General features: G+C 45.7%; 1 protein-coding gene across 1 annotated transcript; it reads right to left on the reverse strand.

The window, feature by feature from the left end:
• Nucleotides 1-7,316: 7,316 nt before the first annotated feature.
• Nucleotides 7,317-9,897, reverse strand: Chp2 (calcineurin like EF-hand protein 2). Its single transcript, XM_027410278.2, has 7 exons — nt 9,831-9,897; nt 9,085-9,157; nt 8,900-8,980; nt 8,662-8,792; nt 8,451-8,512; nt 7,550-7,672; nt 7,317-7,370 (listed from the first exon to the last, which is right to left on the reverse strand). The coding sequence occupies exons 1-7, from the start codon at nt 9,895-9,897 to the stop codon at nt 7,317-7,319; spliced, it is 591 nt and encodes a 196-aa protein (XP_027266079.1).
• Between the last annotated feature and the right edge of the window lie 15,492 nt (nt 9,898-25,389).

Below are 25,389 nucleotides of genomic sequence, written 5' to 3' on the forward strand. Positions count from 1 at the left end.
TATACTCCTTTAGTTTCCTTCCTCATTGTTTGACATGGAAAGACTGAAGAAGGACTTACTTTGATTCACAGTTCAGTCCAGCATAGTAGGGAAGTCATGATGGGAGGAGTACAAGGTAGCAGCTAACAGTACGTGCATGGTAAGGAAACAGGAGTGATGACTGCTTGTGCCCAGGTGGCTTTCTCTTCTTCTCCTTTTTTTTATTGTTTTGAAATGTATGTGTATATATGTGTGCCCATGTATGAATGTATACACATATAACCAGGTGCCCCTAGAGTCCAGGAGAGGTTGTTGGAACCCCTGGAGCTGGAATTACTGGTAGCTGTGAGCTGCTTGATGTGGATTCTGGGAACTGAACCCCAGTCCTCTGGAAGATCGTTGTGGTAGTTGGAATGCATAATCTCATAGAGAGTGGCACTATTAATAGGTGTGGCCTTGTTTTGATTCCACATGATAAACGTAAAGTAAGGTATACCCTGGAATTCAAGGTTTTTTGTTTGTTTGTTTGTTGTTTGTTTATTTGTTGAGACAGGGTGTCTCTGTGTAGCCCTGGCTGTCCTAGAACTCACTATGTAAGCCAGGCTGACCTCGAACTCACAGAGATCCACCTGCCTCTGTCTCTGAAATGTTGGGATTAAAGGCGTGCACCTCTACCACCTGGCGATATTCAGTTTTTAGAATGTTACCTCCCAGGCTAGAAAGATGGCTCAGTAGTTAGTAGCACTTGCTGTTCTTGTAGAGGACCTTTATTTGGTCTCCAGTACCCACAAAGAGACCTGCAAACATCCGTAACTCCAGGTCTAGGGCATCCAATGCCTTTTCTGACCTGCAAGGGCACTGCACACACTTGCACAAAACCACATTCAGGAAGTACATATACACATTAATAAATCAATCACTCAATTAATTAAAATATCTACCTCCTTTCCTTGAAATATTGTGCATCTCTATATGTAACTATATGCAGTGTTTTATGTTCTATTACTATATTGAAAAATTCCAAGACTGGGTATGTCCAGGCTCTCTGTAGTAGCAAGCTGAATAGTACAGTGACCTTACTCAATGTCACATGGAGCAAATGCTCAGCTGAGCCCTGCTGTGATGTTTCGAATGAGGATGGCCCCCATAGGCTCATATACTTGAATGCTTGGTTCCCAATTTGTAGACTGTTTAGGAAAGAGAAGGAGCTGTGGTCTTATTGGAGGGAGTGTAGTCTCGTTGGAGGGGGTGTGTCGTTGTTGGGGCAGGTATGTCACTGAGGTGGGCTTTGAGGTTTCAAAAACCCACACCAGGCACAGTCTCACTCTCCCTGCCTCCTGCTTGTGGATCAGATGTGAGCTCTCAGCTACTGCTCCAGAGCCATGCGACCTGTTGACATCCCTGCCTTGATGGTCATAGACTCACCCGCTGAATCTATAAATAAGTCCCCAATTAATTGCTTTCTGTTGTTAAGTTGCCTTGATCATGGTGTCTTGACACAGCAACAGAACAGTAACCAAGACACTTGTCAAATCCTTAATCCACGATTCCTTACATATAACAAAACAGCAGCTGCTTTACTCGTCCAGATTTTCACCAGCTAGGCAGGTTCCTGTCTGACCAAAGAGAACCTGAGGAGCTAGTGTTTCCTGAGGCTCTCTTCTGCTCTTTCCCTTCACCACAGGTGGTGTGGTGAGTCTGCTCCAAAGACAAAGAAACACATAGAGCAGAGTTACAGCTGCCCAGGAGCAATAACAACACAGAGCTTCAGCAGCAAATAAACTTACAGCAGAATCCACTGACATTTGCAATGTTTGGGAGTTTTGCTGTTGCTACACTTAGCAAAACCCAGAGACTGGAAAGATGGCTCATCAGCAAAGGGCACTTGCTGCTCTTACAGAGAACCTGAATTTAGTTCCTGGTTCAATTTCCAGCACCCATGTCAGGGAGCTATCAATTGCCTGTAGCTTTAGCTCCAGAGGATCTGACGCCCTCTTCTGGCCTCCTCCTCCACACACATAAGCATGCCCACACACAGACACACATTAGTATAAGTAAAATAGATATGTTATGAGGATAAAATAATGTATTTTCTGGTTTAGGCTTTTTGTCAATTTGGTATGAACTAGGGTCATCTGAAAAGAAAGAACCTTAACTGAGAAAATGTCTCTATCATGCTGGCCTGCAGGCATGTCTGTGGGGTACTTTACTGGTTAATGATTGATGTAGAAGGGCCCATCCCACTGTGAGTGGTAGCACCCTGGACAGGTGGTCCTGGGAAGTCTAGGAAAGGTAGATGAACATGAGCCTGGAGAATAAGCTAGCAAGCAGAGTTCCTGCCCTGACTTCCCTCAGTGATGGTGTGTGACCTGAGAATTCTAAGATGGAATGAACTCTTTCCTCCCCAGGTTGCTTTTAGTCATGGTGTTTATTGCATCATAAAAGCAAACTAAGGCAATATATAGCACAGCTACTATTTCCCTCTTCTTTTGTCACTTTTGGTAAAGCCTCATGATACAGTCTCAAAAACAAAACAGATTCTCATGTCCAAGCTTCCTTGAAGCTACAATGTTCTTGTTCTGTGCCATCAACGACAGTTACAGAAAAAGGGTTTCCCTCAATGATCAAAGTAGAGAGGGAAAGAAAAGGGTCTTAGTTGCCCTGGCCATGCAGTTAGGTACATCGTTTGGCTTGGATCACAGATGTTGAAGGAGTGGCTGCAGTTGATAGGCATTTGAAAAGACATTGGATCATCAGAACTCTGACCTCGTCAATGGATTAATCCACTGATAAATTCAAAGCTTAATGGACTTTTAGGAGGGGGCCTCGTTAGAGGAAGTAGGCCGCTGGAGTAATGCCCTTGAAGGGTGTTTCTCACCCCGTGTCTTTCTGGCTGTTTCCCAGCCAATGTGTGATAAGCAGCTTTGTTCCACCACTCACTCCCCACCATGATGCTCTGCCTATCATAACCCAAAGCCCAAAGCAACATGACCAGGTGGCTATGGATAGAAACCTCTGTTACTGTCAGCTACATAAACCTTTTCTTCTTTTAACTTATTTTCTCAAGGAATTTATCATGGCAACAAAAACTGGCTAGCCTACACATGTTCCCATTGTGCTGAGTATGGGATGGTGAACAGTGACAGAAGCTATCAGGGTCCAATGAGAATCAAAAACTGGCATAGTGGGAGAAAGAAGGACAGAGCATCTCCAGTCCTTAAAAATATATTTTGAGTCACTCAATAACTTTAGGTCTGCCTGTCATCAGAGACAGCTTACAGTATGAAATAAGCGTCTAATTCTTTAAACCAATGCTAGTTGGTAAGTCTTGTATTTGGGGCAAAAAATAACACTTACATGGTTCTCATCTGAGATCACCTAACCAGTGTGCCACCTTCCTCTTCTAGTAACAGCATTGTGACATGGCCTTGAAGAGTCAACACACTCATTGCATTTAAAAGTTCAAATAGGGTTGACTGCAGTCTTCCAGTCTGAAGAGACCGTGTGACCATATTTGGCCAATCAAAGTGTTCCACTTACCATACTACCAATGAGGTTAGTTCTGGGATTTGGGGAAGAACAAGTTGTGAAAGGAGGTGTTCCATTCGCAATATTGTTGACTCAGAAGTGAAGCCAACACAAGATCTCAGAGCTAAGGCTTATTTCTGAAGATATCCTCAAGGCTTTGGGACTGCCTGGGCCACCTTTGGACTTCCCTTTCAGTTTTCCAAACCAATAAATCTCTATTTTCATGGGCCAGTTATCAGCCAGAGGAATTCTAACTGATCCAGGTCAAAGTCCAACTGTACAGATGGGAGTAAGAGCCTCTGCTGAGATACAACAGGGCTGGAGAAGCAACACAGCATTCCTGCAGGACAGCTGCTTGTCTCTGCCCCCCTCCCACATAACAGAAGCAAAGGCATGCTTGGGGACAGGTGCCCAAGAAGGTGAGGAAAGAAGCTCAGGTTCAAACACAGACTTAATAGACTTGAATGGCCAATCTTGATTGATGAGATTTGAATGACTATGGAAAACAAATCTCTGGGCATGTCTGTCAGTGGTTGTCTTAGGTTAACTGAGGTGGGAAGAACCAAGGTTGGCATCATTCCATGGACAGGGTTTCTGGACTGAATAAAACAATAGAGAACAAGCTGAATACAAAATTCATCTCTCCCTCCTCCCTGACTGCAGGTGCAGTGTGAGCCGCTGCCTCAGGCCCCTCCACCATCATGCTGGCACCATGATGGGACTGCAGGTGCTGTGAGCCACAATTAACTCTTCTTTCCTTAAGTAGCTTTTGCCAGTTTTTTTTCCAGCAACAAGACAACTAATGCAGAGTCTGAAATTCAAGATACTTTAGCTAAATCATGCTAATTTCCCAGTCTCATCTGTACTCAAGACGATTACCTCTTAAGAATTAATACAGGCCTGTAATCCAATACTGGGGATGTTAAGGCAAGAGGATTGAGAGTTTGAGGCCAACTTGGCCTACCAAGATAAGCTTATTCTCAAAAAAAATTAAATAAAGTAAGTAAGTGAGGAGGTCTCAGTAGGTGGGTAAATGTGCCAAATGTGCAAGGAAGAGACCCAACCACTATAAGGGAAAAAAGAAAAGATCAGATGTAGTCAGGAGTGTCCATACGTCCAGCATTTATGAGGCCAGAGACAGGAGACTCATTGAGTTTGCTGGCTGCCCGTCCAGCTGAAGATGCAGTTAAGAGACCTGTCTCAAGAGAATACACAGAAAATACTCATGATGTCTTCCTCTGGCCTGTACTCATGTGTTTGTATAACACACACACATACACCCACCCACACACCCACACACACCAAATAAATAAGTAAATAAAATGTAATCAAGGGTGTTTTATTAGTGTTCTTTGAGTAGAACTTAGGAGAGCACTAAGCTTCCTTCTATTTGAGAGTCAAGTTCAGAATTCAAGCTGTTCTCCTTAGGGATCAGAAAGAGTCCATAGAGTGTCTACACAACACCAGTGCCCCAGCTCTTCCTGCTTCGCTCTCCGGGATTCCTGCACACACTGTTTTTGGTTCAGACTTCTAAGCAAAGAAGAGGGCTTTCTCTGGAACTCAACACCTCCTCTTTAGGATATACAGATAGACTCTTCTAGACAATTCCAGAACAGCCACAATGTCTCTCCGAAGCCCCAGGGAAATACCTAAGACAGTTACAGTGCCCTTCCAATTTTCTTTGGCAAACCCCTCTCAAGTGACGATGGCTTTCATTTGTAGGACAAGAAATTTCCTTTAAAATTCAAATATATACATTTTAAGCGGCTTTGCCACAAAAAAAAAAAAAAAAAAAGAATCAGCCAGTTTAAAGCAGAATTGGAGTTTATTGGGAAGAGACATTTTAAAAGCTGTATCTGCTTCATCTGTATGTGTGAGAGCCTACCTGTTTCACATCACATGCATGCCTTGTACCTGTGGAGGCTGCCCTGGAACTGGAGTTACATAGTAGTTGTGAGCCACTAGGTGGGTGTTGGAACTGAACCCAGAATCTCCACAAGAGTAGCAAATGCCCTTAACTTCCGAGCCATTGTTCCAGTCCCCTTTGGGAGAGATATTTTAAAACATAGGTTTAAGCAATAGCTAGGAGGGTGTATCTGAGCACTGAGGAGTCATTCAAGGTGAAGATAAGGCACATCCAGATGTGGGTGTGGCCTTCTCAAGAAAGTCATGCTTAAATTTCTTTATCACAGCCATTTTGGTGGCTTGAAAGTTACATCTTACAAGATTTATAAGGCACTCAAATGAGATCATTGGGTGGCTCCCAAGCTGCATGGGATACAAATTGGTCAGGTAAAACCTTAAGTCCCAGGAGCTGCACAGGAAGTGGGCGGTCATGCATTTACCATAAGCAAAGGTTTACAGTCTCTCTGGGAAAGAGTAAGACAGCAATGGAAGGTCACACAGGCTCAGGCCTTAAGCATGTTTCACTACTATTTTAACTTTTATTTATGTGTATTTGTTTGTGACCTCTTGTCTGCATGCTCACAACATACATGCAGTACCTGGGAAGGTCAGAAGATAGCATTATATTCCCCAAAACTTGAATAACAAACTGTTCTCAGCCATCTAATGTGGGTGCCTGGAAGTGAACCTGGGTCCTCTGAAAAATGTTCAGTACTCTTAGCAATTGATTCATCTCTTCTTTAGCCCCTGCTTTAACATTATTATTTGAAATAGGAAAATTTCATAGCTCTCCCGCGTGTGTGTGTGTGTGTGTGTGTGTGTGTGTGTGTGTGTGTGTGTGTTAGAATTCTTGACTTGGTTTTGGGAGACTTCAACCAGTCTCTTGTGTGAGGGTCTGCTTTCCCTTCTCATGTCCCTTTAATTTTTTTTCCTGTCTTTCTATTTTGCCTCAATGTGACTTTTATACTCTATTCTGCAGTCTGTCAGTGTTTGACCATCTTACCATAAACACAACAGAATCATTCTACAAGACTTAAAGTAACTACACACACTAGGAAAGTATGTATGATTTATTATTTGTACATCATTCTCCCTCCCACCATGTTATTATTCATCCAGGGAATCAGAGAAAACCCCATCCCAGAGGCCAGATTTCTAGGTTCCCTCCATTTGCTCAACCAAGTAGCAAGGAGATGCATCATTCCTATTGCCTGAGCAAAACCAACATAAACACGCACACACATTTTCTGATAACATTACTTCATTTTCCCTAAAGCAGTCACCTCTCACTCTATCCTAACTCTTCAGACCTTATTTCTGGAGCTTGAGAATTAATACATGACACAGGTATGACCAATTAGAATGTTCCATTCCCCTGGAGAGAGAGAAAAGACCCCAGATGGGTCGATGATGATGCTTGGTTGATGTTCTTAAGGGAGGAAGTCTATTTCCCCTCAATTACTGGGCTAGGATGATGTGATCTGGAGTGCTGGTGGCCCATTCCACCAAAGGAAAGAATGAGGCTAATGCAAGAGAGCAGCTGAGCTGAGAAACACAGGTGACAAAACTCAGTCCTGATGACATCATTTTTGTCATTGGATCCTGCTTACTTAAAGGCACTCCTTCTGTGCTGTCTAATTACATGAGCCCATGTAATAATTTTTTTCACTTTTTTAACTCATGTCACTTTGGGTGAGATTTTCAGTCACTTGCAACCAAATGATCACGGGCTGATTTACAAATCTGCAACCAAATGAGACTTCAGCCCACACCCCTCCAACTCCCTTTCCCAGTCCTCAATAGAGTTTCAAAGTAAGAATATAGCTTATGGGGATCCTGCCTCCAAGGACCCCGAGGATAAATCCCAAGTCAATAGAGGTTTGCATGAGCCAAAGGCATAGGAGTCACTTCAGGATCCGGATGCTCATTTTTTGTTCGATGTTCATCTTCTCTAAGGACTGGGGAGAGATGGGTGTGGTCCAGTCAAGAGGCTTGAATCTTAACCCTATGCATCTCACCTCCTCCCCTGGAGTCCTGGCATCTCCCAGTATTATACCCCATGTCGCTCCCATCCTCCGGTGAACTTTATCTCCCATTTCCTCCTGTCCTAGGGGCTCCTGATCTCCACTCTCCTAACCTTGGTGAACTCCATGAAGGACACTGCCCCATCACCATCTTCATCAGCTTCCTGCACTGTGCGGTCTGTGATGCTCTCCAACTGCTCATCCGTCACCTGAACTCCAACCATCAGCCGGAGAACCTGGGAGGTAGGAGACGTGGTCATAAGGAAGAGCTGCAGAGACTGCTCCTCCAATCCAGCCCTTGCCAACATCACCCCAAGTTATGGCCAAACTTCTCTCACTCACTTTTCATCATCAAACTCAATTTCCCCTGTAGCCTCTAGCAAGCACTACACCACACTGCTCCACTGTCTAGTCTTCCATGTGATTCCATCTCATACTTCAACAACTAATGTGCCCCCCTAAACCTGAACCTTACAGCCCAATCGACATCCATCCTCCATTCCACCCCACCTCTCCCTCTACCCTAACTCCTTCATCCATCCCAGGGTCTTGGCACTATTGACATTTAGACCTAGATAACTCCTTGTTGTGGAAGGCCGTCCTAGGTGTTTTGATGTGTTTAGCAGTATCCCTGGCCCATTCTCAATAGCATCATTTGTGTGATCTCTTCCCAGTAGTGACAACCAAGTATCTCCAGGCATTGGTAAATGTTCACTCAAGATGCCAAATTACCCCCATGTTGAGAATATGAATTCTATTACCAACCTCATACCTACTTACTTTCTACCCATTCATCTAACTAGCCACACCCAACCATATCCAGTCCCATGACTTACCTAACACACAATCATCTGCAACCCTACTCATCACACACACAGACACACACACAGACACACACACACACACACACACACACACACACACACACACACACACCACCACCACCACCACCACCAACACTCCATTTAGCCATCCTGTCCTGCCCACATCTGATGCACCCTGTGGTTTTCTAACCTGTAGCATTTCATTCCTGGAGATCTTCCCATCACGATCCAGATCGTAGAGCTGAAATGCAACTGGGAAAGTAACAGGGAAGAGGAAAGTGAGGCTCCCTGAGTTAACATTAAGTCCTCATCGGGCTCATAAGGGGAGTGAGAGGTTCCTGGGCCTCTCCCTGGTGTGGGTAAATCTTGGGGTCTCACTGGAGCAGGTCTCACACACTCACAGCGCAGTTTGTTCATTCTGCTGTTTAGGGGTTCAGGTTGCTTGGGGTCTCGGATTGTTGCATCTTCCTCATCTACAGGTCGAAAATGAGCCAGGACCCTGGCAAAGCCTGCGAAATCCACTCTCTGACTCCTACAGGTGCAGGGATGGAGAAGGGCAATGGTCACTTAGACTGCCACCGTCTGCAGCCTCCCTCCCACCCACGTCCCTCTCCCCTACACCAACCCGCCAAGATTCACCCGTTGGGGAAGAAGCTGTCTATAATGCGGTCCCCCAGGGGGTTCACAGCCAGGGCCCCGATCTGCTGGAGGTCTAGGCGGCTGTGGAGACAAAGCAATGAGGCAAAGGAGGCCGATGGAGGTGTCAGAGAGAGGGTGGGGCCAGAAAACCAGTGGAAAAAGGTCTTTAGATCTGCTCTACTCACCTCAAGTAGCCCTTTTCCTCCCTGTCCAGGGCTTGGAACCGGTGGTAGAGACGGAGCAGGCTGGCTTGCGAGACTGTGGGAGAGAAGGAGGTGGGATGAGCCCCCAGAGGACTCTCAACCCTTATCGCCAGATCCTATGTGCATTGGGGTGCGCTGCAGAAACCCGGGCTCAGGGGACATGTGCGGGGAACCAAGAGGGATTATTCTCATCTGTAACCTCCCCTTCCACCCACCAACTTTGTATAACAGGGTCTTCCACCTCCCCACCCCCAGCGAGGCTTCAACCATAAGGAGGAGACTGACGGGTGGGGATGCAGGTAGGGGAGAGTCGTTACCCCCACCCCAGGCCCAGGTGCGGAGTCAACCCGGCTGGAGGGAGTTTGACTCAAGGAAACACTATGTTGGAAACTGAAGAGTTCCCAGATCCCAGGTCCCCATCGAAGTCAGCCCCCTGCATCCGTCATCTGCTCTGCCTGCATCGGAGCTCCAGGATGACTGAGGGAATCTGATCCATCAACCCTGGCCGCCTCAAACTTGGTTCTCAAAGACTAAATTCCTGCCATCCCGGACGCCAGGATCTCGGTTTTCCAGCTTCAGAAGCGCGGATTCCGGAACTCTGACTCCAAGCCCTCTAAGTCTCTGCAATCTGGGATACTCAAGTTCCATTCTGAGAAGCCCCCTACACTACACTAAACCTCCTGTGCCCGCCCACGGACTATTGGACTGCCCTACCCCCGCACACTCACAGCCGGTCTCTCTGCGAATGTGGTCCACGTCGGGAATGAGCGCAGCGTGGGAGCTGCGCGAGCCCATAGCGGAACCTCCGGTAGAGGCTAGCAGCCAGAAAATGAGGAGTCCTCTCCTCCCGTCCAGGAGGCGCGGCCGCCAAGTGGCCCCAGGGCCGAAGGTCACAGGGCTGGCAAGCAGCCAGAACCCAGGCGTTCCTCGCCTGCCACCTACGACCCTGGAGAACAGAAAACAATGCCCGGGGTAGCAGGTCAGAGGGGAAGGCTGAGAACAACCGGTCGTTTCAGCCGGGAGATTGAGGTCGCCAGAGGCTGGGCCACGCCAGAGCCCCGCCTTCCTCACTTCTGTGCAAGCCAGTTTTCTCCCAACCCTCCCTAGACACAAACCCAACTCCTCTACCGGACCTCCCAGATCCTCTCTGCCAGCAGTGCTCAGTTCTTGCCCTGCTGGGTGGGATGAAGACATTCTTCTGGGGACCCGGAGAGGGGACGGCTCCCTGGGCAGGAGGGGTGGTGATGGGGACGTCCTGGCTCCACTAAGTGGGACAACTTAGACAAGAATCCTAACTACTGTCTCTATACACAAGCCCACATATCTTGCTTGGGTCTATGGTATTTTCTTTTGTTTACATAGGGTTATTGTGTGGTTGAGCCAATTCTTAAGATCCACGAAGCCATGTGACACCAGCACTTAGGAAGTTGAGGCAGGAAACTAGGCATGAGTTCGTGGCTACTCTTAACTACATGAGTTCTAAGTCAGCCTGGGCTTCATTGTTTGACCTTGTCACAAAACAAACAAATGTGCAAGATTTATCCCAAATCCAGATTCCTGGTTTCTCTCAGAAATCAGGAGTTCTGTGACTTGTCGTGTAGCTCAGTGGAACAGCAATTGCCTGACGCACAAGCTCATGGCCCTGGGTTTGACCTCCTGCAGTAGGCTGGGGAAATTCCTAGAAGTTTTGTTATCTCTAACTGGAGGCTATTTGTCATAGTGCCCATACAGCCCATGTTTTCTCCAGTGTGCCCTGTGGGCCCCAATAGAATGACAGGTGTGTAATGGCGTGGGGCTTCTGACAGGTGCCTAGCACCAGCAAGTTGAAGCCGTGACTTGGCTTAAAATACTAGACAGTAAGAAAGCTTCTGGTTTATCAGGGTGCACCCAGGACTTGCTGTGCACTTTGTGTACCCTCTCTGGACTTCTCACTTGCATGTGTTTTGTGAACGTACAGTGCCCTATTTCCTATAGCTATAAAGGAACACCATGGTTGAGCCATTTATAAAGAAAAATGTTTAGGGCTGAAGAGATGGCTCTGCAGTTTATAATACCTGCTCTTTCAGAGGACCTATGTTTGATCCCCAGCACCCACCTGATGGTTCACAACTATCTGAAGTCACCAAGGCCCAACGCCTTCTTCTGGCCTTAGGGGACCCAGGCATGTTTGTGGTACACAGACATGCATGCCGGCTAAACACCCATACACATAAAAATAAATTTTAAAAGGGGGGGACAAAAATTTAGGTGTGTTGTGGTATGGTGTCACACATCTTTAGTTCTGGCAGAGGGAGGCAGACACAGGTAGATCTCTGTTGAGTTCAAAGCCAGCCTGTTCTATACATCAAGTTTGAAGCCAACCATGTATACACAATGGGTCCTGTCACAAAGACTAATTAATGAATTAGTGTGAGGTGGTACATACCTGTAGTCCCAGCAAATGGGAGACTGGGGCAAGAGAACTATACAGTTATGGGCTAGCCTGAGCTACATAGTGCGTTCTGAGCTAGCCTGGGCAACAGAGTGAGCTCCTGATTCCAAAAACAAAAAAAAAAGAAAGAAGAAAAGCAAAATCAAAGAGGCCATTCAGCTCTGAACTGGGAAGGTCAAGATCAGGCAGCTCCATCTGGAGTGTCCTTGATGGTGAGGTCTCTGCAGAGTCCTACACAGTTCGGGGTATCACATGACAAGACCAACAGAATATCCCAGTTCGATACTCCCTTGTTCTTCTCACAAAGCCACAGACCCAACTTCGACTGGTGCAGTAGGCCTGTCATCCCAGCCACTCAGAAGGCTGAGGCAAGAGGATCATGAGTTCAAGGCCTTCCTGTGCTATAGAGTGGGTTCAAGGCCAATCTGGGCACCTTAAACACTGTTTCAAGATTTAAACATAGCAGACTGGAGAGGTGGTTCCGTGGGTAAGAGTACTTGCCATGCAAAAGTGAAGACCTGAGTTCAAATCTCCAGCATTCACAAAAAACTACTGAGCATGGCCACATGTGCGTGTAACACACATGTGTGAGTTCAAACACACACACACACACACACACACACACACACACACACACACACTTTACTTAATTTTCTTTTGTAAAATAAGCAGAGTGAAGGGTGGCGCTCTTGGCTAGAAGAGTGCTTACCAGCAAGTGTGTGTGGCCTTAAATTCAATCCTCAATACTGCAAAAATAGGTGTCTCGTTTTGAAGCTACTCTACTGTCACCATATTCACATATATGCACATTTTCATGGGGAGGGTGCAGGAATTTCATTACAAGGGTTCAAATTCATATCCATTTGGGAGAGAGAAGCAGTCTTTTAGTCTCCAGCCTGAGACTGAGGCTTAACTCCAAAGAGACTTGAAAATATTGATCTAAAAAGTGGTTGCTTCTCTTTCAGACTAAGTAACTGACAGAAGAGATGCCCCTCAAGGACTGAAAAAGGTGGAAAGCCACCCTCCTCCCCAAAGCTCAACAACTATCCAGGCCAGAGCTGGGAGTCAGGCTGATCCCAGGAAGCAGTGAGTCCCTGATCATGTAAGGAAGTCACCTCCAGCCAGGGTGAGAAAGGGGTCTTCCAGCCTTGCTCTCTGAGTCAGCGCTGGACTCATGTGAGTCATTCTAGTGCAATGGTCAGCCCATGCACACAGCCATCCACTAAGCATCAGGGAACCCTGTGCAGGGGATATTCATGCTTCATGAAAACAAGTGGGGTTTACTCCAATTCCACAATGCACATGCCAACTTTTGTTTGGTTATTTAGGGAATACTTCTGCTAAGAACCCATTAAACTTGCTATTCTCTCTCTCTCTCTCTCTCTCTCTCTCTCTCTCTCTCTCTCTGTGTGTGTGTGTGTGTGTGTGTGTGTGTGTGTGTTACTAAGATGGAACCCAGAGCATTGTCCATGTGCAAATGCTGTATCACTGAGCTACATTCTTGACTAAATTTATTTATTTATTTGTTTATTTATTTATTTATTTTTACTTTATGCTCCATAAAAGTTGTTAACTTCAGCAGGTGAGATGGCTCAACCAGTAAAGGCACTTGGTACCAAACCTAAAGACCTTCCCTTGATCACCAAGAGCCATGTGGTGGAAGGAGTGGCCCTTGGAAGTGTTCCTCTAACATCTGTATGTATGCAGAGCCCCGACATCTGCATGTATGCACTGCCCTAACACATACATACAGTTTTCAATTTTTAAGTTGCCTACCATGCCTGATGATGTTCCAGTCAGAAAAACAAATGTCCACAGGACATCCGTGGCACATGCCTTTAATCCCAGTAATTGGGAGGCAGAGGCAGGCAGATCTCAGTGAGTTCGAGACCAGCTTGGTCTACAAATCAAGTTCCAGGACAGCCAGGACTGACTGTTACACAGAGGAGCCCTGTCTCGAAGAAACAAAAAAAGAAAGAAAGAAAGAAAGAAAGAAAGAAAGAAAGAAAGAAAGAAAGAAAAGAAAAGAAAAACAATTGTTCAAGAATACTCAGGAATACTTAAAGCTCTTACTATTCAATGACCGTGCCAACTAAAAAATGAACAAATGGGCAGTGGCAGCACATGCCTTTAATCCCCGCACTCAGGAAGCTGGGGAGGCAGATCTGTGTGAGTTCAAAGCCACCCTGGTGTACAAAGTGAGTTTCAGGACAGTCAAGGTTACACAAAGGAAGGAAGGGAGGGAGGGAGGGAGAGAGGGACGGACGGAAGGAAGGAAGGAAGGAAGGAAGGAAGGAAGGAAGGAATGAAGGAAGGGAGGAGGGAAGGAGGGAGGGAGGGAGGGAGGGAGGGAAGGATGGAAGGAAGGAAGGAAGGAAGGAAGGAAGGAAGGAAGGAAGGAAGGAAGGAAAATCTAAATGCCAGGGGAGAGGTACCTCCCTATGAGTTCCTGACACTGAGGCTCCTAAAACACAAAATATAAGCTGAGCAGTGATGGCACACACCTTTAATCTCAGTACTCAGTAGGCAGAGACAGGCAGATCTCTGAGTTCAAGGCCAGCCCCATCTACAAGAGCAAGTTCCTGGACAGCCAGCATTACACAGAGAAACCCTGCCTCAAAAAAATTCAAAGAAGATGTATAAATGTTCAGCTAGATGCAGAAAAAGATTTTCAGCATCACTGGCCATCAGAGGATTAAGATTCAAACCACAGTGTGATATTACTTCACACTCACTGGAATTACTAGAACTAAGACCAACAAAAACAAAAGAAACTTGCAAGTCTTAGTGAGGAGATGGAGAATCAGACCCCATGCATTGCTCATAGAAGGTAAAATAGTGCAGTCATCAAGGACAAGTTTGAGATTTCTCAGTAAGTAAGAACTATCACGAAATAAATACTCATTTGAAAAATGGGTGTTCACTCGTCAGTAGGCACAATGGCAATTAGAACTACCGTGTGACCCAGTTCTACACCTCCTGGGTATTTTTGCCTGGAGGATTCTTGAATCAGCTAATCACAGAGATGCTTACACATCCATATTTATTGGTGCTCTGTTCACAAAAGTCAACACAAGATCCAGCTTAGGTATCCATCAACACATGAGGATGAAGAAAATCTGGTGTATCAGTGTACAATGGAATTTTATTCAACCATAAGACAAATGATATCATGACATTTGTAGAAAAGAAGATGGAATTGAAAATCATTATGTTCAATAAGATAAACCAAGTTCAGACAGACAAATACTGCATGTTTATTGCATGTATTATTTATTTACTATGGGGATTTTGTGTGTGCACATTCGATTGCATGAAGGTCGGAGGATGACTTGGAGCAAGCCATGAGAATCAAACCAGTAAATCAGTGTTCCTCCATGGTCTCTGCTTCCACAGAGCCTTAACAGTTCTGCCATCTCCCTTTGGCACCACAGGTTGGGGACAAAGTCTTTAACATGTGTTCCAAGCAGCATTAGACCAGGCTGGCCTGGAACTCACAGAGATCCACCTACCTCTATCTCTGAATGCTGAGATTAAAGGCATGAGCCACTGAAACGGAAGGTGGCCTCTTTTATAAGGACACATGTTATAGTGGCCACCAAAGGTCATCTGATGGAGGCTTAATGCTACTGAGAGGACACAGCCTTTAGAAAGTGGGGCCTAGAGGCCGGGTGTTGGTGGCACACGCCTTTAATCCCAGCACTCGGGAGGCAGAGGCAGGTGGATCTCTGTGAGTTCGAGGCCAGCCTGGTCTCCAGAGAAAGTGCCAAGATACACAGAGAAAACCTGTCTAGGAAAAAAAAAAAAGTGGGGCTTAGGAACAGTAAGTTAGCTCAATGAGGATGTGCTCTGGAAGGGGTATTGAGACGCCAAGCCTGTATGTCTTTCAGTTCCCCACCACAATGAGGTGAGCAGCTTTGATCTGCCACATGCTCCCAACCCCAAAGTTAATGCCTTGCCACAAACCCATGGACTGAAACCTCAGAGACCATGAGCCAAGACGGACTTTTCCTGCTTTAACTTGATTCATCTCAGTTGTTTTGTCAGAGTGATGGGAGTCCAAAATTAATCATAGACACAGACAGTTTGAACAGCTAAGTGTTTCCCAAAGGCCCTACCTCCTGCTAACATTCACACCATGGATTAGTGAAAGGGGAGTTTTTCACATAGCCACATGGCGACTTGCTAATTATGAAAGCTTGGCCAATAGCTTAGGCTTGTTTTTAGTTAACTCTTACAACTTAAATTAACCCATTTCTGTTAACCTATATGCTGCCCTGAGGCTCGTTTACCTCATCTATGTACTTTCCATGCTGCTTCTTCCACATCTGTCTAGTGACCTCTCTGCCTCCCCACTTCTAGCTATTGGCCATTTAGCATTTTTATTAAACCAATCACAGTGACAATATAACCACACAATGTAAAGGAATATCCCACAGATTAGGCTTTGGATTTTTGAGGGGACACAAACATGCAGAGCAGGGTGGATGCATCACACACAGAAAACCTATAAGACATCCACATTGGGCTGACCACCTAACATTCCTACCCACCTCTCTCCCTCTTGCCCCCTCACCTCCGAGGTGCACCTCTCAATCACAGCTCAAGGCCTCCTGAAAACCAGTGAATCACACCAATGGCTCCCAGCTAGGAAATCTCTGGTTTTCAGTGTCAGGAACCAACCTGAACCTATATTAAGAAGAAAAGAGGGGATTCATTGAAAGCCTAAGAGATGTCTAAGGGAGCATGCTTTAGATGCAGCTCCATCCAGGCATTCCAGCCGTGTCATTGAATGCTGCCACTTTCTCCTTTGATGATTCTCACTGTCAGGTGGGCTATACATAGCTACAGTTTCTCTACACAAAACTGCTCTTCAACTCATCAAGTAGGAATTCCCTTGATCTCCCAGTGTCCTAGTCTCACTTTGTGTTGCTATAACAGGATAACACAGGCTGGGTAATCTATAAACAATAGAAATGTATTCAACTTGCAGCTCTAGAGGTTGGGAATGCCCAGGAGTGGGGCACCGGGCTGTGGTAAGGGCCTGCCCTCTGCTTTCTTGCAGTGTCATCCCATGCCAGAAGGACAAGTGACAAGTGGGGGGGGGGCAGGTGGTGATATGTGAGTGAGAGGGAGGAGGAAGGGGGCAAGGAAGAGAGAGAGAGAGAGAGCGAGAGAGAGAGCACTCTGCTTTTATAACAATCACACTCTCAGATGCCCAACAAGAGCTAACCCATTCATGGGAACAGAATCCTTATAAGGTAAATCACCTCTCTTTAGGCCCCACCCCAACACTGTTGCCCTGGAGATTACACACCCAATTCACAAGCTCAGAGAGAACATTCAAATCACAGTTCCTAACATCCAAACATACCCTGAAAAAGAACCCCCACCACTTCTGCAGGAAACACTGAGGCTGAGCTGTGGCCTCACTCACCCTACAATGGAGGTGACACAGACCTTGTGACCCACAGGCCACCGTGACAGGGAAAGGCAGTTCCTGACAGCAACATTTTTTAGCCTAAAAGGAAAGGATGCTGAGCAGACTAAACAACAGATGTCAACAGAGTGACCTAGTAATAACACAATGTTTACACTTACTGCTCCCTAGTTTCCAAGCAGAGGAGCACGAGACCAGGCAGGAACTATGAATTGGGTTATGCAAGAAACAAGAGGCCCAATTTGCCTCAGATGCCTCTTGCCCTGCCATCCTCAAGGTCACTGTGTTTAGAGACTCAGTAAGCTGAAGGGAGAGTAGAGGGGGATTGGGGAACTGTGGAAGATCATTAAAAGAATGTAATAGGGGTTGGTGAGATGGCTCAGTGATGAAGGGTGCTTGCTGAGCAATTAAAGGACCTGTTTAGATGCCAGCACTCACGTAACTAGTCAGGCATGATCTCCCACGCACCTGTAACCTTTGCAGTGTTTGGGGCCAGGGGGTGGGGTGAGACAGGAAGATTGTTGTTGATACCTTCCTCTGGCCTCTACACACACATATGCACTCACCACCATGCGCACGCACATACACGCACACTAAAGAACATAACACAGGCAGGCATTGTAGGCACACACCTACAATGCCAGCACTCAAAGAGACCCCCAAGTTCAAGGCCAGTTTGGATTACATAGCAAGACAATGTCTGAAGTGTATGTGAGGTGGGGGAGTGAAAGGTGTTCCTGATTTAAATTCAAACAACAAAAGTTAGTAAAAAGCACCCCTCAATCCTATTTTCAAATCCTCATCCCAAGATCAGCCACTTTACACCCCTCCTTGTGGCTCTTACAGAATTGCTCATGAAAACAGAAGAAATAATAGGGCTAGCTTCGCAGCAAAATGGGTCTTTTCTAGAAGCTTCTCCCAGTTGACCTCCTTTGACAGCAGGTTTGCAGAGCCTGTCAATGACTCTCGGCCTCTTGGCTAAGATCAAGTGCAGAGGCTGCCTCACACACACACACAGCCAGCAAGAGTGATGAATGCACAGCTTTACAGTCTCCTGGTGCTTACAACCGCCAGACACTGGGGAGAAAGCTGACTCCGTAAAGTGCTTGCTGTACAAACACGAGGACCTGAGCTTGAAATCCCTGGCACCTGTGTAAGTCACACGTGGCAGCCCACATCTGTAATTCCAGCACAAGGGAGGCAGAGATGAGCAGATCTCTGGAACTTGAAGGTCAGCCAGCCTAGCTGAATTGGTAAGCTCCTGACTTAGGGAGAAATCCTGCCTCAAATAAAATACAATAAGGTGAAGAAGCAATTAAGAAAGACAGCCCTGGCCTCTCACATGCACCCTCATACTCACATGCTTATGAACACAGCAGCATACATACATATGTGTAAGCACCCCTATATAGAATGAAAGCTTAAAAATACTAGATGCTAGGTGCTCAGCTGAAAAGAGTCCAGAGACAGTAACAATTGACAAAGTCTAAAATCCAACATAGTATCATCTTCTTTAGTTAAAGAAGAAAAGACAGGGAAAGAAAATGGAGAGGAAGGAAAAACAAAGTCGATAAAGAAGGAGACAGGAGGACTGGGATAGGTGGGGCCAAGGGGGTTGGCAGTGAGCAGCAACTATAAACTGTCCTCTGGTGGATTCAAATGGCAGTGCCCCAACTCAGTTCTCACAATGATTTGCTTGGATCCATTCATTGTGCAGGCATCTCTGGACAGTGAGATTAGAGAAGAGAACAAAGTAGACACAGACTCAGAGCCTAGAGTTGTGAGGAAAAGCCAGACACTAAATCTGTTCATTCATTCATTCATTCATTCATTCATCCAACAAAGACTTACTGACCTTCTACCATATTCTAGATACTGTGTTAGAAGCTGGGAATGCAGCAATTAACAAACACAATGCAATCTCCTCTTTATGATGCTTATAGTCTGAAGAGATTATGCAGACAGCACACACACAGACACACACACAATTATACAGGAGGCTAGATTGTGATAGCAGATATGAAGGAGAGAAAAATAAAGCAAATAGAAAGGTTGGGGAAGATTGCAGTTTTAACAGAGACATTAGGACAGGCTTCAGCTAGGTAGTACATGAGCAGAGACTTAGAGGTCAGGAATCTAGATATGCAATTATCCAAAATCGTTTCAGGCAGAAAAGAAAACACTTTGTGTGCAAAGACCCTGAGGTGCATGTGCAAAATCCGCCATGGGCTATCTAAGTGGCATGTTAGGAATTCAGGAGACATTGAAAGCAATGGATGAAGAAGGGTCTGGGCTGAGATCAGAGAGCCCCGAGAGGAAATGAGCTAGTAAGCCCTTCTGCAGGCTTGCGTTTCTACTCAGAGTGAAATGGGAAGTCATGGATGGTTTGAGGAAAAAACAGAAATGAAACATACAAGTAATCACTTTGCAAAGAGAGTTCATCTCCTATGGTCTCCTTAACAAATCATCACAGACTTGGGGGTTGGAAAGAGGCCTGGGAGATGGCTCAGAGGTTAAGAGCACACGCTGCTCTTGCAGAGAGGCTTGGAGTTTGGTTCCCAGAACCCACCCATATCAGGTGGTTCACATCCGCTTGGAAGTCCAGCTACATGCAGAAGATCAGTGCCTCATCTGAGCTCCACAGGCACCTGCACACATGAGGCAATCACTCACATAGTCATGTTTGCACATACATAAATGGAAACAAAATCCTTTTTTAACAAAGACAATCACTACAGAGTTGATGGCTGCTCTTCACAGTACAAATTTATCACCTTGTACTAGGACTCACTGGGCTGGAGTCAAGGAGCTGGCAAGCCTGAGTACCTTCTGGATCTAGAGGAGAGCCTGCTTCAATGTTTCCTTCACCTTCTAGAGGTTGCCCATATTCCATAGCCTGTCACCTCTTCTTCCACCTTCAGAGCCAGCACCTACATTGCTCCAACCCATTCCACCATCCTCCCATGTCCAGCTATAATGGACATGCCTCTCTCCACAAGCATCCACTGGTTCCATTGGACTCATAAAGGGAGTCCAACAGAATCTGCTAATCTCCAGGTCCTGAAAGCCTTATACCCTTGATATCTACAGAATCCCTTTGGCCATGTGAGGTGCCATATCTTCAGGCTCCTGGGTCTAGAACATCTTTGGGGGAGCATGTCTTGTCTATTTAATAGTTACATAATTACAACACAAAAGAGAAGATAATGCTAGGAAAGAATGATGTGGGAGATCTCACCTGCTGGGAGATGAGAGAATGTCTAGGGAAGGGGAATACAAAGAGGGGGGTCCAAAAATGTGCCCCCAACCCAGGTATTGAGGAACATACCTGAAGTCAGGAGGCAGGAGGACCAGTGTAGTTGAAAGCTTTTATGTATTCCTAGAGGTCCCCCTGGGCCAGTTTCTCTCTGCCCACTGGGTCCCCGCAGCCGCTTATAAAATAACCACTCAGAGACTTAATATATATTTATAATTGTTTGGCCAATGGCTTAGTGTTATTACTGGCTATCTCTCTTTCTTTTTTTATTTATTATGTATACAACACTCTGCTTCCATGGATATCTGCACACCAGAAGAGGGGACCAGATCTCATAACGGATGGTTGTGAGCCACCATGTGGTTGCTGGGAATTGAACTCAGGACCTCTGGAAGAGCAATCAGTGCTCTTAACCTCTGAGCCATCTCTCCAGGCCCCTATCTCTCTTTCTTACAAATTAACCCATTTCTACTAATCTGCATATCATCCCGGGCTGTGGCTTACAGGTGATGCCATGATATTTTGCCTCTCTAGCAACTACATGGTGTTTCCTCAACCCTGCCTTTTTCCTCTCTCTACCTACCTCTGTTTGGATTTCCTGCCTGGCTTTACTCTGCTTAGTCATTGGCTGAAACACCTTTATTTGTCAACCAATAAAAGCAACACATATTCACAGCATACAGAAGGGCCTGCCACATCAGATCATGAAATTGAGGCCAGTCTGAGCTACACAATGAGATCCTGTCTCAAAAACTGAAAATCCAGTCAAGCAGTGGTGGCGCACACCTTTAATCCCAGCATTTGGAAGGCAGAGGCAGGTGGATCTCTGTGATTTTAAGGCCAGCCTGGTCTACAGAGCGAGTTCTAGGACAGCCGTGGCTACACAGAGAAATCCTGTCTCTAAAAACCAAAACAAAACAAACAAAAAAGGAGAAACTGAAAAACCAGAACTGCATCCCCAAGAAAGAGACCATCCCTTCCCCAAGCCAAGTCCCCTTTGATGACCTTGGTGACTGACAGCTGGGTCCTGGTGCCTCTGGACTCCCCCTGTCACTCTCAACCCACACCAATCTACTCTAGTACAAAGGAAGTATACTTAGCCATCTGAAAGCCAGACTAGGGCCTAGAACACAGCTCTGCCTGCAGATACCGATGAGGAGCACCAAGTATGTCTTCCCTGGCTGTTGCAAGGAGGCGCCTGTGCAGCCTATAGACAACAGTACCCAGGGCCTGGCTCACCTCCTGCAGGTGCCTGTCACCATCCTTCCACACTTGGCTCCAAGGTTACAGATACTCCTATGTTGCCATAGAATTGATTCCTATATGTGACCCACAGACTCCAAGCCACAGAGCCTCCCGAGAAGTAAAGTCACTCAAGGGGCATTTGGCCAACCACAATACCTTTCTCCAGTTCTCTCAGTCCTGATGAAAGTACTAGTTTGCATTAGGAAACTAGGCAGCCTATCCACATGCCTTGAGACTAGAGTGATTGCATAATTTTCATGGGTGGGCATTTGCTCTGTCTGCAGGGGGCAAGGGGCTCACCCAGGAATCCATTCCAAAAAAAATAATGTCACTATCTCTAACACAAATCTAAATTCATTTATTTCAAAATATGTATGTGTGGGTGTGTTTGTTAAATAAAGGATTTTTTTCACAAGCACATCTATAATTCCAGCTTTAAGAAGGTTGAGGCAGGCCAGGAGGTGGTGGTGCATGCCTTTAATACCAGCACTTGGGAGGCAGAGGCAGGCAGATCTCTGTGTGTTCGAGAACAGCCTGGACTACAAGAGCTAGTTCAGGAAAGCATCCAAAGCCACAGAGAAACCCTGTCTCGGGGGGGGGGGGGAGAAAGAAAAAAAGAAGGCTGAGGCAGGAGGATCACAAGTTTGAAGCTAACCTGAGCTACATGAGAATCTGGCAAACAGAGGCGAGGAGAGGGGGAGAGGAGGGGATGGGGAGGGATGAGAGAAAAGAGGAAAAAGAAAGGGGAATGAAAAGGAAGGAGAAAGAAAGAAACAGAAGGAAGGAGGCAGGGACAGGAGGGAGAGAAAAGAAAGAAAGGAGAGGAAAGTTATTTTTCATCAAGGACCACTCTGAATTTGCCGGTGTAAATCAGGAGTCCTCATGCTTTCTCTGTATAGGGACGGGCAGTAAACACCCTCAGCTTTACAAACCTCACATTCTGTACTGTGCTTACTCAACCCTGCCCTTGCAGCAGGAGAAGCCAAAGACAATAGGTAATAAAACCGGTAGGCCAACAAAACTTAGATTTTCCAAGGGAAGTGTTCCCCTTTGCAGGACAATGGGCTACAGTCACACTGTAAATCAGGTTCCTAAGTCAATATGAAATTAAAACAACTAAGTACTATCAGAGTCACTGGGGCCACACAACACACATGAGCAGAGACTAATGAATCCTGTGTGCATAAACCAGTGTAGATTTGGATCTATGATCATGTGTGTGGCAGCCTGTACATGTAACTCCAGGAGGCAGAATCTAGACAGTGACAGCATCTCCATTCTCATGGAAAAGTCTAGAAAGCCCCATCCGAAACACTGGGCATGTTTCACACCTTAAGAGTTTAGATAATTTATGACGTTACCACAATTAGCAAGACTTTTTGGGGGGAATGATTTAGTCACATGTGTATGCATATGTGTTAGTGTGACACTGTGGGGGTGGGGTGGGGGGGGGTGTTTGTGTGTGCATACAGGTTGGTTCTCTCCTTCCACCACGTGCGGACCAGAGATTGAATTAGGTCATCAGCCCCTTGGAAGCCCCTGTACTTCCTGAGCCACCTCACCTAGAGCCCTAGCAAGACATTTAAAAGCAAAGCACACAATTCAACCCCTGTCTTATTAAGGGGAATGCAAATTAAAGCTACACCGAGGTGATTTTTTTCACTTTAAAAACTGGAAGGAGTCCAGGTGTCCAATAAACACATTTGTGAGATCCTGGAGAAACTGCAAAGGGTGGGTGGGTGACTCTGCCTCACTCTTGTGGAGTTACCAGGGCACAAAACAACAAGTGTGTGCTCTCCTGGATCCTGTACTAGAATTCTAAGAATTTGCCCTAAGGAAACTCTTATCCACTTGTAAGACAACTCGGGTCTATCTGATGCAGGATTGTCCTTTCCAGCAAAAAAACTGGAAAGCACCCAAATGTCCATTAGGTTAATGAAATGTGATGAAGCTGGGGGGCAGGGAGTGCTTTCTACAAATTTTTATGGAAACACCTCTAAGATGTACCAAGTGAGAAAAGCTAGCTGTGGGCCAGTGTATATTCTTATGAATCAGTATTTTCCTTAAATTCTGGGAGAGCACACAAAAATATGTATGTTTTCATACATGAAGGACTGAATCTGAAAGACACTTCTGATAAAGTTGGGACCTGGACAATGGGAAAGGACGGCCCAACTTAGATAGATATGGGATAGGTTAGCCATTAGCAGGAGTCTTTCCATGTCACACTTTTTCTCTCTTTTTTTCTTTCTTTTCTTTTATTGTCTTTTTACTTTTTGTTTTGTTTGAGACAGAGTTTCTCTGTGTAGCTTTGGAGCTCTGTAGACCAGGCTGATCTCGAACCCACAGCCTCTCAAGTGCTGGGATTAAATGTGTATGCCATGACTGCCTAGCCCATGTCACACTTTTTCATGTGGATAAGCGTGAACACATTACCAACTCAAAAAACTCTAAGCCAGGAATGGTGACACAAGCCTGGAATCCCAGCACTCAGGAGGCAGAGAAAGAAAGTGTATAGAATTCCAGGCTGGCCTAGGTTACATAGCAAACCCCTGCCTTTAAAAAATGAATGACAGCAGAGGAGATAGCTGAGTCAGGAAAGCAAGTGTGAGTACCGAGGACCTACCTGAACCCACATGAAGCACAGGGGCATGTGCTGTCACTCAAGGTGAGATGGGAGGGGAGAGGCAGCAGGTCCTTGGGAGCTGCTGGCCGGCTAGTCTAACCCGGTTAGTGAACTCCTAGCTTTTCTCACAGTTTCTCTTTCTTATTTATTTATTTATTTATTTATTTATTTATTTATTTTTATGTTTATTGAGACAGGGTCTCACTACCTAGCCCTGTCCAACCTGGAATTTGCTGTACAGACCAACTGGCTTCAAATTCACAGACACTCACCTTCCTCAGCCTCCCAAGAGCTCAGATTAAAGGTGTGAGCTGCCACACCCAGCAGGGGGACCCTGCTTGGAAGATGCCTGAGAAATGACATTGGGGAGTGTCCTCTGACCTCCCTACACATATACCCACATCCACACATGAGCATGCTCAGAGTATGCACCCACGCCTAAAAAAATAAATAAATAAATAATTTTTTTAAATTTAAATTCAATTGAAAAACAAAGGTATTCTCATACTATTATGAACAAAATGTTTTCTTTGAGGTAAACTTGCCAATATTTCATCCTCAATTTCATCTGTAAATATAATGAAACTCAAATTAGTTGTGCGCAATAAAAAGAAGCCAGAAGAACAAAAAATAAAAGAGCTATGCTGTGGCTGATGAGATGGCTCAGCAGGTAAAAAGGCACTTGCTGCCAAGCCTGATGGCTTGAGTTCAATTGCACAAGTTCAGTCAGTGGAATTAACTCTAGATGTGGTCCTCTGACCTCCACATACATGCTGTAGCATGTACACACCTATGCAACCACATAACACATGAAAATAAATAAATGCAATAAAATGTTTAAAATAATTATGCTACATATAAAACTTGACAAAATGTGGGGTCAGTGAAACAGCTCAGCGGGTTAGTACACTGGCCACCAGGCCTGAGGATCCAAGAATCTGAGTTCATCACCTTAACCCACACGGTGGAAAGAAAGAGCCAACTTCTCCTGCTAGTTGTTCTCTGACCAACAGAGAGAGAGAGAGAGAGATAGAGAGACAGAGACAGAGACAGAGACACACACACACACACACACACACAGAGAGAGAGAGAGAGAGAGAGAGAGAGAGAGAGAGAGAGAGAGAGAGTAAAATCTAAAAAAACCCCACACCTCTACAAAATGCAAATTAATCCATGGGGACACAAAGCAGACTAACTGACCAGCAAGCAAATTGCAAGGGGTATGAAAAACCTTTGTGTCTGATGGATCTTGATGGTATAGTGTGTTCATGATGCCAAAACATACCAGG

This window comes from Cricetulus griseus, chromosome 3, assembly GCF_003668045.3.
Source record: "Cricetulus griseus strain 17A/GY chromosome 3, alternate assembly CriGri-PICRH-1.0, whole genome shotgun sequence".
Lineage (NCBI taxonomy): Eukaryota > Metazoa > Chordata > Mammalia > Rodentia > Cricetidae > Cricetulus > Cricetulus griseus.

What these genes read in the sequence shown, in the direction of transcription:
- Chp2 (XM_027410278.2), bottom strand. Translation starts at nt 9,897, where the DNA reads ATGGGCTCGCGCAGCTCCCACGCTGCGCTCATTCCCGACGTGGACCAC. An exon ending in CAGAATGAACAAACTGCGCT is followed by an intron (nt 8,513 to 8,661) that starts GTGAGTGTGTGA and finishes TTACTTTCCCAG; the next exon opens with TTGCATTTCAGCTCTACGAT. An exon ending in CCAGGAATGAAATGCTACAG is followed by an intron (nt 7,673 to 8,450) that starts GTTAGAAAACCA and finishes CCTACCTCCCAG; the next exon opens with GTTCTCCGGCTGATGGTTGG.